The sequence below is a fragment of the Thamnophis sirtalis genome, unplaced genomic scaffold (genome assembly GCF_051295495.1).
Source record: "Thamnophis sirtalis isolate CommonGarterSnake01/CBP01778 unplaced genomic scaffold, rThaSir2_p1.2 scaffold_3, whole genome shotgun sequence".
Lineage (NCBI taxonomy): Eukaryota > Metazoa > Chordata > Lepidosauria > Squamata > Natricidae > Thamnophis > Thamnophis sirtalis.
Genome location: NW_028261383.1, coordinates 14314602 through 14327595, shown reverse-complemented (window position 1 = coordinate 14327595; position 12994 = coordinate 14314602). Strand labels below are relative to the sequence as shown.

Sequence of the window (12994 nt, the reverse complement as noted above, 5' to 3'; positions counted from 1 at the left end):
TATTCATTGACCTTACTGCAACTTACAATACCGTGAAGTGGGGTCTTGTCTCTACCCCTCAGTGTGACTGTGGTGCTCCTCGACAAAATATCCACTACATTGTGTCCGAATGTCCATCAAGAGCTTACACCGGCCCAATGTCTGATTTTTTTTCAACATAGACCACCCTTTTCTTGAATGGCTGGGTGGACTGGACATTCACATTTGAACTACTAGAAGTCCATGTATTTGCCATACGCTAAATAACTAAATAAATTCTATGCACTGTTATAACAATTCAATTTTTCAGTTCAGAATAGAGCTTGAAGTGACCTTTGAGGCCTAGTCCAATCCGTTCCTCAAACAGGAGGCTCTACACTAGTAATGACGAACCTTTTTGGGCTCCCATGCCAAAAGCGGGGCGAACACAGGGGGGGGGCATGCGTGAGCATGCCACACCCATGCTATGCATGCAAAAAAACACGCTGGTGCAAGGCCCCTCCCCCCTGCTTTTGGTGCAGTTTTTTCGCCTTCCCCAGACTCCAGAGGTTTCTAGGAGCCTGGGTAGGGCCAAAACAGCCTCACCCACCACCCACCCCTACGCTTTCTGGGGGCCTCAGGCTCTGGAGAGTGAAAAACAGACCTATGGGAAACCTGGAAGTTCAGGAATAGTGACTTCCGGTTTGTCCGATTTTTGACCTCCAAGCTTCCCTGAAGGCTCCGGAGAGTGAAAAATGGACCTATGGACAAACTGGAAGCCGGTTTGCTCCTAGGGCTGGTTTTTGCCCTCCGGAGCCTTCAGGGGCCTTCAGGAGGCTTCCCTGAAAGCTCCAGAGGGCGAAAAATGGTCCTACGAGCAAACCGGAAGTCTGTTCCTGAACTTCCTTCATTCCAGGTTGCTTCTCTCCTTGATTAGTTTCCATCAATGGTCTCTTGTCCTGACCTCTGGTGCTTTGGAAAATAAGTTGACCCCCGCCCCACTGTTCTTTGTAGAATACTATACAGATATGTAGCATTTGTAGCAATATTATACAGATGTCACATCCAATTTCTAGATTAGACAGGTGAAAATATATTGGATTAGGTCACTGGAAGACCAGGAAAAAGCTTCCATGTGGGCCAATGACATCACACCTTTGTCTCGGCATTTAAGGGAAAGTGGGCTGCAATGCGATACGGTGGGAGAGGCAGAAGAGGGTGAGGCTTTCTGTAGTTCCACATTGTAGGGCGGTTTTTACGCTGGCCTTCGATCCCATGGCTGCCGAAAGGCACATTCTGTGGCTTCTGCTGGTCCCCTTTCTCCAGCATATTCGAACCAAATTTTGATTTCACGGTTGCTTTCAAGGCCTTCCCACTATTGTCGATATCAGCGCATATATAATTGGTTGTTTATGGGAACGCTTTGGAGCTGAGTGCAAGAGAAGAACCTTTTCATGTGCAGCTAACACCTTTTCTTGCTGGATGCTACTCAATTTGGAGTGTGCCCTTGAAAGGGTGCAGGGCAAGATACGGGCAGTCCTCATCGGCCACAATGGAGCCCAACATTGATGTTGTGAAGTGAAAAACTTTCCTAAGTGAACTTGTCCCATTTTATGACTTTCCTTGCCACATTTGTTAAGTGGGTCACTGCAGCTGTTCAACCAGTAAAACGGTTGTTAAATGAATCCAGCGTCGACTTTGCTCGTCAAAAGGTTGCAAAACAACTCCTGAACCCTGCAACCATCACAGATGTGAGTCCATTGACAAGCATCTGAAGATAAATCACGCGACCATTGGAATGCTGCAATGGTCGTAGGAGTAAAAGACAAGTCACTATTTTCAGTGCTGTTGTAACTTCGAATGGTCACTAAATGAACTGTTGTAAGTCAAGGACTATCTATTCAGCACGTGGGGCAGGGAACTCTCTGCCTCAAAGAAGTATTTACAAACTTTAAAAAGTCTGATTTCCAGCAAAAAAAAGCCATAAATTATATCATGTGAACATAGAATGACAAAACCAGCTGTAAAGTCTTGATTATCAGGGTGGAAATACAGGATATAGTTAAATAAAGGAGGGATAAGGATAACAACATATATATAGGTATGGGTACAACATAAGGAAACTGGATGTAAATTGTAAACAGTGATTTGAAAAGGAGGATTAGAAAATTTTGTTACTAAATATTATGGATGTTTAGCTAGAATAAGACATAAGGATTTAGTGTTAGTGGAGGATTTTAGAAATAGTAATTGAAAGGCCAGCATGTGGTTATGTATTAAATCTTGGTATATTTTATGATGAAGGACGTTTAAACAATTATAGTCAAATGAAAATGGAGGTATGATGATGGTGACATGTATAAGTATCTGAGTTAAAATACTTGAGTTAATATGAATTATGTTTGTTGACTGTGGAAGAGATGCACGAAAATCTTTTTGTAACCAACTGATACACTTTCTACAGTATGTAAAGAAGGATGTGTTGTGTTTGTTTTGAAAATAAAAAATAAAAATAAAATATTTAAAAAAAAGAAGTAGCCCATGTCCATCGTGGATGTGGAGATCTTCTAGTCCAATCCCTCCGATTCTCAGCCCAGGCAAATTCCCGACCAACTTTGGATTCAGACCCTCCAGGAAGGGATCCCTTCCATGGCTTAAGAATACTGGTAGTCCTTAAGTTACGACCACAATTGAGCCAAAAAATTATGTTGTTAAGTGAAACATTTGTTAAGTGACTTTTGCCCTATCTTATGACCTTTTTGCAAGTTGTTAAGCAAATCACTGCATTTGTTGAGTTATTAAGATGGATGTTACGTAAATCTGGCTTCCCCAGTGACTTTGCTTGTCAGAAGATCGCAAAAGGCAATCACATGATCCTGGGATACCGCAACCTTCATAAATATGAACCTGTTATGTACCAAGCATCTGAATTTTAATTATGTTACCATGTGGATTCTGCAATGATCGTAAATGTGAAAAACAGACTGTGGGAAGTTATCATCCAGCCCTCTCCCAGAAAAATGAAATATCCTAGGAAATATTGAAAAGGCAGAATATTTCTTTGGATGTGAAAAGAAACATGTTTTAAAAGACAGAATAGTTGCCTATAGCTTTCTGCCCATCCCCAGCTAATGGGCCATTAAGATGGCCAGGCTAGCCCACTTTACATAATAAAGACTTCTCCTCACTGCAGCTGTAGGGGGAAGGGATATTACTCAACTCTCCACATGGCATCTGAGAACTCATCTATACCTGGTCTCATCACAGCCTAGAGAGTAGACCCTGCATGGCACCATGGGAGTCTGACAACCAGTCAGAATACATTTCTTACACAGGAACAGGAAACAGAGAGGTGGGACTGAACAGGTTATAAAAAGCCTAGCAAGCCCCTTCCTCAGCCCTTTTTCTCTCTTCTTCTCCATCAACATTGAAACATGTGATCCCCTTTTCTGTACAGGGCTCAAGCCATGTGGCCCTGTCCAACAATAAACCATCTTTCCAAGCAGCCTCCATGTCTCCAGTGTCTACTTCCCCACTTGGAGCTGAACCCAAAAGGACATTTCTTTCAACAAGACATAAGTCACTTTTTCTCTGTGCCATTGTAAATTTGAGTAGTCACGAAATGAACTGTTGTAAGTCGAGGACTACCCATACCAAGTGGGGGGGGGGGTTGTGGAGAGAGTTGCTCCCTACCCTGATTGAAATTCTCTCTGAATCATTTAAGATCTACAATTGCTCCCCTAGGTTGCTTGGGATCTTTCCTCAATCAGAATGCATTTCAGAATAGAATAGACTTCGAAGGGACCTTTGAGGTCTTCTAGTCCAGCCCCCTTGCTCAAGCAGGAGAATCCTTGGAGAGACCTAACAAAGGCAGAAATACCAGATTCTAGCAGGTTTAACAGTCTGTTACAGCTTTGTCCCCTGGGGCCTAGGCCATCCGTAAACTTGCAAGATTCCTTTGTGTATGTATATATCCGAACTAGATTGTTTTGTTTCTCTGTGTCACATAACATAAGTGGGTATATATACTCATTCATTCATTTCTTGTCATGTTTCTATTATAGTGCATCTTTGAAGTGGTGACCCTTTGAGAGCTGTATGCAAGGAAATTTCATTGTAATGTATGCCAATGAGTGTACATATGTTTTTGATTTATTTATTTATTTATTGCCACTTAGGGTACATTGCAGGTGGTGACCCTTTGAGAGCTGTATGCAAGGAAATTTCATTGCAATGTACGCCGATTAATGTACATAATTTTGTACATTAAATCAATAAAATAGATTGATGATTAATTGTCATGTTCATGTGGCATATCTTGGAGGTGGTGATCCTTGGAGGGCTGAAATGTAACGAATTTTTTTTTCAATGTGTGCCGATTAACGTGCATTCAAAGTGACAATAAAGTTATTCTATTCTATTCAAAGCCAACCGGGGGCTGACAACTTCAGACGTTTGGGCTGAAGCACGAGGCGGGACTCTTCGCTAGCCAGTGCCGTCCCGGAGGAAAAAGACGGAGTGGCTGGCCGCCGGGGAGGTTGCAAAGGAGCCTCGCTCCCCTTCCAAAGGGAGAAGAAGCAAAGGAGCCCTCGCCTCCTCTTCCCAGAGGCCGAGGGGGCGTTGCGCTGAAGTCGGAGCGGAGGGCGGAGGTGAATTGCAGCTGGGTTTCCCCTTATCCAGACTCCGAGGAAGCGCGACCTCGCTTACCCGGGAAGGAGGTGGACAAGTGCATCCGGAGGATCGCGGAGGGTGGCTGAGTGCAACGGAGCAGCTGAGCGGCCGGGCAAGAGAGAAGAAGAGCGGGCTAGAGGCGCGGCGAGGCAGCCCGATGGCCTGGCGGAGGAGAAGGAGGTCGGGAGCAGCGCCGCTGAGCCCGAGGAGGAGGGCGGGGAGGGGGAAAAGGCCCGGGCCGGAGCCAGGCGTAGCGGAGAGTCTCCCGCGGATTCAGAGGCCGAGCGCTTCCGCCGCTTGGGCTGCCGGGCGTTGGCGGGGCCCCGGGCGGTCTGTAGCCCCGAGGAGGAGCGGGAGATCCCGAAGCGGCTCCTGGCCGGGCTGCCCCCGCAAATAGAGGGCTGGCTGCTGCGGGAGGTGCGGGCGGAGAGCTGGCGGTCCTAGCCGAAGGCTCCCTGCTCAGCCAGGCCGAGGAGCGGAGGCGGCGGCAGGTGAAGGGGATCCCCTCCCGGGAGGAAGATCCAGTTCCCTTGCCCGGCTCAGATGCGGGTTGTTGCCCTGGAAGAGACTTTATTTTTCCCTCCACTTTGAGCCCCACAATTCTGGTTCCCCACCCAGGATAGAATGGAATAGAATAACAAGAGTTGGAAGGGACCCTGGAGGTCTTCTAGTCCAGTGTTTTTCAACCTTTTTTGTGCAAAGGCACACTTTTTTCATGAAAAAAATCACGAGGCACACCACCATTAGAAAATGTTTAAAAATTTTAACTCTGTGCCTATATTGACTATAGGCAGGTGTTTTTCCCACGGCACACCTTACACTATGTCACGGCACACTAGTGTGCCGCGGCACAGTGGTTGAAAAACACTGTTCTAGTCCAACCCCCTGCTCAGGCAGGAATCCCTACTACACCACTTCAGTCAAGTGGTTATGCAACATCTTGTTAAAAACTTCCAGTGTTGGAGTATTCAGGGGGGAAAAGGAATCCCAAGGGAATGTGCATCTCCAACTATGGATCTAACATGGTCCAGCTTTGGAGACACCATCCTTAATTGTTTTAAGATTTCTTCTTTTTTTCATCCTGGCTATATTTTAAATGGCAGGGCCAGCCGATGAAGATGGCGACGGGACACCCTGATGGTGGAGAATCTCTGTCTGTCCGCTCTGTGGAGCGACGATTGGGCTTTTCAGAGGAGGATCCAGCTCAGGACTTGTTGCCATGTAAGTGAAAGGCTACTTCTGCGGGCCCATGAAATCTGAAATCGTTTCATTCTTGTGCTTCTCCTACACATACTTCTGCTTTTAATTCATAGCATTTCTCGATAGCTGACTCCCCCAGCTTCCAAATATTTTTGCTCCATCTCCTTTTATCTTGATCATAGGGAACCCAAGGTTGTCATTGGAAACCGCTGAAACTTCTCCTCTGTCTGGTGGAGCTGCAACAGCTCAGGTAAAGAGCTTTATCAGAGCAGAAAGTCCTATAGGTGATTAGTTTGTGTCATGAGAGTCGAAAAGGTAAAGGTTCCCCTCGCACATAGGTGCTAGTCGTTCCCGACTCTAGGGGGCAGTGCTCATCTCTGTTTCAAGAGCCAGTGTTGTCCAAAAACGTCTCCGTGGTCATGTGGCTGGCATGACTAAATGCCGAAGGTGCACGAAACGCTGTTACCTTCCCACCAAAGGTGGTCCCCATTTTTCTACTTGCATTTTTATATGCTTTCGAACTGCTAGTTTGGTAGAAGCTGGGACAAGTAAGAGAGTCTACACAAAGCTTATTGAGGAGATCAAGTGTCAAGATCGAAATTTAGCTGGTTCCGCTTTCAAGATGATTGTTTAAGCACAAGCTACAGAAGCTCTCCAAGGGAGGCCAAAATTGAATCCAACAACATGGGAGGTTCTTTGTAGGATTATGGTAACAGAGTCTTGCAAATCTGAGTGCCTCTGCCCCCCCCCCTTGTTTGTCTTGATGAGAACTAGGGAGAGTCACCCCTGAGATATTTTCTCAAATTAAATATCTGTCCCAGATTCAGATTACTTTTGTATGACCCATTGCCTTGCTAGGTGCTTTTCCTATCTTCCTTATTGGTTTGCCCCATTATAGCCATACTGAGATACTGGATTCATTTATGGAATCAGTTGGGGTTTTAAGTTTCTTGTACCTTTCAGTGGGTTACATTAATTTATTTAAAATGCCTCCTTTGCTATCTGAAGTGTGTGCAAAACCAAGAATTCGCCTGGTGCGCCAGTTGCGGCCCTACCTGAATCGGGAGGCCCTCACAACAGTCACTCGAGCCCTTGTGATCTCCAGGCTGGAATACTGTAATGTGCTCTACATGGGGCTGCCCTTGAAGAGCATCCGGAGACTTCAGCTAGTCCAGAATACGGCCGCGCGAGTGATTGTGGGCGCACCACGGTTCGCCCACATAACACCGATCCTCCGTGAGCTGCACTGGCTACCTGTCGATCTCCGGGTGCACTTCAAGGTCCTACTCACCACCTATAAAGCGCTCCATGGTAGTGGATCTGGCTATTTGAGAGACCGCCTTCTGCCAATTACCTCCCTGCGTCCCATCAGATCGCATAGAGTTGGCCTCCTCCGTATTCCATCCGCCAGTCAGTGCCGACTGGCGACTACTCGGAGGAGAGCCTTCTCTGTTGCGGCTCCGACACTATGGAACAATCTCCCCGTGGAGATTCGTACCCTCACCACCGTCCAGGCCTTCCGCACAGCCCTCAAGAACTGGCTAGCCTGTCAGGCCTGGGGATAAGTTTACTTTTGCCCCTCCCGAATGTTGAGTGAATGTTGAGTTTTACTATTTAATTTACTTTTGTGCACATTTCTTTTTGTATTGTCTGACACTCCCTTCCCTTTTGACTGTAAGCCGCCCTGAGTCCCCTCAGGGAAAAGGGCGGCCTATAAATGTCTAATAAAATAAAAAATAAAAAAAATTGGCTAGCAGAAAATGAAAAGCGGGAGTCACTTTTAATTCATTAAGTTTCATTAAAAGATTAGTAGGCCAATTCAGAACTAATTAAAGAAATCAGAGCAGCTAAATTATGGAAGATAACCAAGCAGAACCAGTTAAAAGTATAAAAGGAAAAACAGTTCAAGATACTTGGGAAAACACACACACAAATTCTTGTTGAAGTCAGTTCTCTTAAAGTCTAAAACATTAGTCTGACTTGTTCAAATGGGTTCAGTGAAAAGTGATATATATGAGGAATGGAGTTATTACATCAAAATGGTAGCTTCTGCCCACAAAAAAGATTCACACAGAAAGAGATGGGCCAAAATAGCATAATTCTTCAAAGTCTTTCATGGAAATGAATTGTGGTAGGAAGAAATTCTAATAGGTGGATTGTTGGAGAGGCAGCCATGAAACTGAGTTGTACATTGAATCAGAAAAGGAGCATTTTCTGTCTTACAAAAACTTACTTTTAGGAAATTGGAAATGTGGAAGAGAACATTCTGGGGAATCTGGGGTGAGTAACATTTCCTTTGACTTTCAGGGCTCTGTATCCTTTGAGGACGTGGCTGTGTATTTCTCGGAGGAGGAGTGGGCTCTGCTGGATTCTAGCCAAAGAGCCTTACACAGAGAAGTCATGCTGGAGAATTCCAGGAATCTGGCTGCTGTGGGTAAGGACCGGTTTTGCTCTGATATTCAGACATTTGCGGAAGTCTTTTGTTGCCATAAGTGCTCAGAAATCCATTTCTACCTAGAAGAAGGACGTTCTAGGATTCCTTTTTGTTTTTCTAAGACCAGAGTAAGTGGAAGAGATGGTAGACACTTTACAAGGACCCTTTCTCATCTGGGTTTTTGAGGAAGTTCTTTAGCCAAGATGACGGTTTCTCTTTAGTCTGATTCCAGAGCAGATAACCAAAACAGCTTTAGGTGAGGAAGACCCTGCCTTGAATATCTGTTCCCTATAACTGCTCCGTTTCTTAGGTTGCCTCATAATCAGTGGCAGTTTCTGTCAGAGTTTCTTGCAGAAAAATCAAATCCGGAAAGCACACGCAGATAACTGATTCAGCTGGATTCATTAACTTCTTTATATACATAACAACAGATGAATAAATGTACAATACCAATAGTAGATTCTTCCAACGTGGTAGAAGTTACAAGCAGAACACAAGCAGGAGAGAACAGTTTCTTTTCAGAGTTCAGAGCAGACAGAGTCTTAAGTTTTGTTTCAGTTTCAATTCTCAGCACAGACTCAGTTCTGTTTCAGGTCCCATTGGCTGACTTAGTTACTATGCTTATTCATTGGTTGACCTTGTTACCACGTCTCTCCCAGTCATGAATATTCTAACAGTTTCTCATACCATTTGTTTGGACAAAAGGGTCCTCCCTTTATCTCTGAGTTGAAGATGTGTAAGTTCCCTGTAGAGATCAGAACAAGCAAAAAAAGCAGTTGCTGGCATTTTTCTGTAATGAACATAATGATTAATTATTTTTTCTTTTCTTTTTTTGCAAAATCAGGTTATGGGCAGGAGCATAAGAACTACCAGGAGCCCAGCTTAATGCTATTCCCGTCAAAAGAAATGATGCTTGGAATTCAGGGAGTACTTCAAAGGAGTGTGAAAAGTTTTCTAAAGAATGGAAGGAAGAAATCTTCTCCCTCTGGTCACAGTGAAGTTCTCGGCCTCCCAACTCAGCAACTTCATCAACGAGCAAGAAGTGAAAAATATTTTGGCGGTGACAAGATAGACAGAGGGAAATTTGTTTTTAGTAAATATTGTACAAACCAGACTGAAGAGGAACAATATGAACATCCAGAATATGTGCAAAGTATCAGCTCTTCTCTTGTTTTACATCACCCATCATACATCCAAGAGACACCATATGCACTTATAAATTGTGTAGAAAAATTCACTTTAAACCGTCATCTTATGTCCGATGGAGAGGATAACCCATATGAGTGTGGAAAGGTTTTCAGCCAGAAACAGTTGCTTATTTTACCCCCAGAAAATCCCCCCATGGAAAAACGATACAAATGTCTGGAGTGCGGAAAGACCTTCACTCACAAATGTAAACTTACTGTCCATGAACGGACCCACACAGGGGAGAAACCGTATACATGCCAGGTCTGTGGGAAAAGATTCAGTCAAACTGGTCACCTTACCAGACATCAACGAACCCACACTGGGGAGAAACCATATACGTGTCTTCACTGCGGAAGAAAGTTCAGTGGAAGTTCAAACCTTATCAAGCATGTAAGGGGCCACACAGGGGAGAGACCGTATAAATGTACAGACTGTGATAAGAGCTTCAGTCGGAAAACTACCTTTATTTATCATAAAAGGATCCATACGGGAGAAAAACCGTACACATGCCTGGAGTGTGGGAAGAGCTTCGGACGGAATAGTAGCCTTATGCAACATAAAAGGACTCACACCGGGGAGAAACCGTACCAATGCTTGGTATGTGGAAAGAGTTTCAGTGGATCCTCGGATCTCATGTACCACAAGAGGATTCATACAGGGGAGACACCGTATAAATGCCCGGAGTGCGGAAAGCGATTCAGTAGGAGAAGTCGCCTTACAGCTCACAAAAGAAAGCACACAGGGCAGAAACCGTACATATGCCTGGTGTGCGGAAGGAGATTCAGTCAGAGCGGCCACCTAACAAGACATAAAAGAACCCACACTGGGGAGAAACCATACGTGTGCATGAAATGTGGAAGAAACTTCAGTGGACGGTCCAGCCTTGTGATACATGTAAGAATCCACACAGGGGAGAAACCATATAAATGTACAGAATGTGGAAGGTGTTTCCGTCAGAGAACTACCTACATTTACCATCGAAGGATCCATACGGGAGAAAAACCCTACAAATGCCTAGAGTGTGGGAAGAACTTCAGGCGAAACTGTCACCTTACTAAACATAAACGGATGCACACCGGCGAGAAACCCTATAAGTGTTTGGAGTGTGGAAAGAACTTCAGTGTTCGCTCAGATCTGAACTGTCATAGGAGGATTCATACAGGGGAGAGGCCATATAAGTGTTTGGCATGTGGAAAGAGTTTCAAATGCAGCGGTCATTTTATTTCCCATAAAAGGGTTCACACACGGGAAAAACCATTCAAGTGCTCAGAGTGCGGAAAGAGCTTCAGTCAAAAAAATCACCTTTTACAACATAACGGAATCCACACAAGAGAGAAACCGTAGCTTGGGAGCTTCCATCACAAGGGAAGGCCCACGTGTGAAACACACCAGAAATAAGTTGACTTTGCAGACATATTCAGTTCAAAACGTCGTCTCATCAGATCGAAATGAATCCATGTTAGAGAACCGTAAAAATGGTGTGCAAATGTGGCACTGCGCTTATTTCCCATAGGAAAGTCTGAATATGGACAAACTTTTGGTGACAGTACTGATCATCCCCCCCCCCAAAGAAAATATATGTGTGAGTTTGGATGAACTTAATGGATGGAAAACCTGCAGATTGTAGGAAGAACTGATCCATACAGGAGACCCAGTACACCAAGAAATGGAACACAGCAACTATTTTAAAAGAACGTGTGTTCTTAAATACCATAAAAGTTTCACTCAGGAAAAAACTATGAAAGAGTGGAATGTGGATAGGGTTGGTGTTTTGGGTTTTTTGGCTTCTCTTCACCAACATATCAGCCACATTGTTAGATCAATTTTGAATATTTTTCCTGATATAATCAAGGACTGTTATATCAGAGGCTGACAAGGATTATATTGGATCAGGTTAAGTCCCATGAAAACAGATTGAGGATGATGGGAATGTTTAGCCTTGTAAAACAACAACAGCCAAGAAAAATATAATATCCCCGTGGAAGCATTTAATGTAGTGCCCTATAGAAGAAAGGAAAGGTTTATCCCGCAATGCAGAATAAACATGGCAGAATCAGATTTAATGTTAAAAACTACTATGATAGTGGTAAAACTGTTAAACACACAATAGCTACCTCTGTTAACACCAACCTCATAGTAAAAAAAAAAACTGGATTACATCTTCTCTCCAAGAATCCACATATTATGCAACTTTGCAAAAAGTTTACCACAGTGCAATGGTGGGATTCAATTTTTTTTAATACCGGTTCTCTGAGTGTGGCTTGGAGGCGTGGTATGGTGGGTGTTGCTTGGTGGGCATGGCAGGGGAAGGTTACTGCAAAATCCTCATTCCCTCCCAATCAGATGGGACTTGGGAGGCAGAGAATAGATGGAGATAGATCCACTACCAGTTCTCTAGAACAATGCAAATTGTTCCCCTGCTGTACCTCTGCTACAGTGTTTCTCCTTTAATTTCAGAATAAAATATTTGAGGGATTTTTCCCCCATTTTCCATTTGTATCTTTAGTTAGAGATCGGTTCCTTCAAATTAGAAGCTTCTTCAGCTCTGACTGAATAGTGGGGAATGGAAGGATTTATAGTCCTTGCAGCCAGCTGGTCCTTTGCATTCTTTCAGAGAGTCATTGAGGTCACTTGGAGGCTTTATCTGTGTCCTCAGAGTCCCCTGAGTGGTGCAAATGGGTGTGAAGCCTTTTGCAGGATGTTTTCTGTCCAGTGTCCCTTCCCTGTTGAACACAGAGACAGGCTGTTGGCCATGAGTCTGTGTTGTCTGCATCTCAAACTGAAGTGCAAATATTTCAAATGAAGTGCAAATGAAGCAGTTTTTTTTGGATGAGAACTGAAACGTCTTGAAAGAAAACAAGAAAGTCCAGTTGCCTCTTGAAAAAGCACCTTTGTGATGAAATGATTGAATCTTAGAAACATGAACTCCCAGTGAAAAGGGAGCACAGGTAATTTAATAAACCAAATTGCACCAGGAAGGGCCACTTACTTAGTTCAATGCACAATGCCTGTTCTCACCGAGGCTTTCCAAGAACATGAAGCCAATTCCTGGTCCTGCAAAATCTCCTTTTATTAATTGACTGTGAATTCTGTTCATTCACAACCAGTAAAGTCCTTAAAGGGAGGATTTACAGTCATAAACCTCTGGCTTGGAGAGCTGCCAGGCTGATTTCTGGAAAACCTTGGCAAGGAGTCTCGGAGAGTCATAAGTCAATTAAGCGAACTAATTGTCTCCTGCAAACTCCACTTCCCTTTAGCTCCTCTTTTATTTCCTCTGGGAGGGGCCTGTGGCCTTACTCCCAAGTCGACCCCTGTTCTTTAACTGTTCCCTTCATCTGGCAATCCTGCGCATGTGCACACTGGGAACAGGCTCCAGCTTTTTTTAAAAAAAGTTTGATCTGGAATAGCAGCAAAATTGCAGACCAAATTCAGCAGCTAAACCTGGGGAAGTACAAGATAAGAGTCTCCATGCTACATGCTACTGTGGATTTGCCTCTTTGTGTTTACCAACTGCAAAGTGATGGATACCAAAGATCGGGGTCT

At 44.2% G+C, this 12994-nt stretch overlaps 1 protein-coding gene across 1 annotated transcript; it reads left to right on the top strand.

Annotated features, from left to right (window-relative positions):
* Positions 1–4635: 4635 nt before the first annotated feature.
* Positions 4636–11012, top strand: LOC148047244 (uncharacterized). Its single transcript, XM_087711251.1, has 5 exons — positions 4636–4809; positions 5733–5850; positions 6012–6079; positions 8137–8263; positions 9108–11012. The coding sequence occupies exons 2-5, from the start codon at positions 5742–5744 to the stop codon at positions 10793–10795; spliced, it is 1992 nt and encodes a 663-aa protein (XP_087567377.1). The 5' UTR covers positions 4636–4809; positions 5733–5741; the 3' UTR covers positions 10796–11012.
* The last annotated feature ends 1982 nt before the right edge of the window (positions 11013–12994 follow it).

Coding starts and splice junctions, on each gene's coding strand:
- LOC148047244 (XM_087711251.1), top strand. CDS start 5,742: ATGAAGATGGCGACGGGACACCCTGATGGTGGAGAATCTCTGTCTGTC. Junction 5,851..6,011: donor AGCTCAGGACTTGTTGCCAT/GTAAGTGAAAGG, acceptor TCTTGATCATAG/GGAACCCAAGGTTGTCATTG. Junction 8,264..9,107: donor CAGGAATCTGGCTGCTGTGG/GTAAGGACCGGT, acceptor TTGCAAAATCAG/GTTATGGGCAGGAGCATAAG.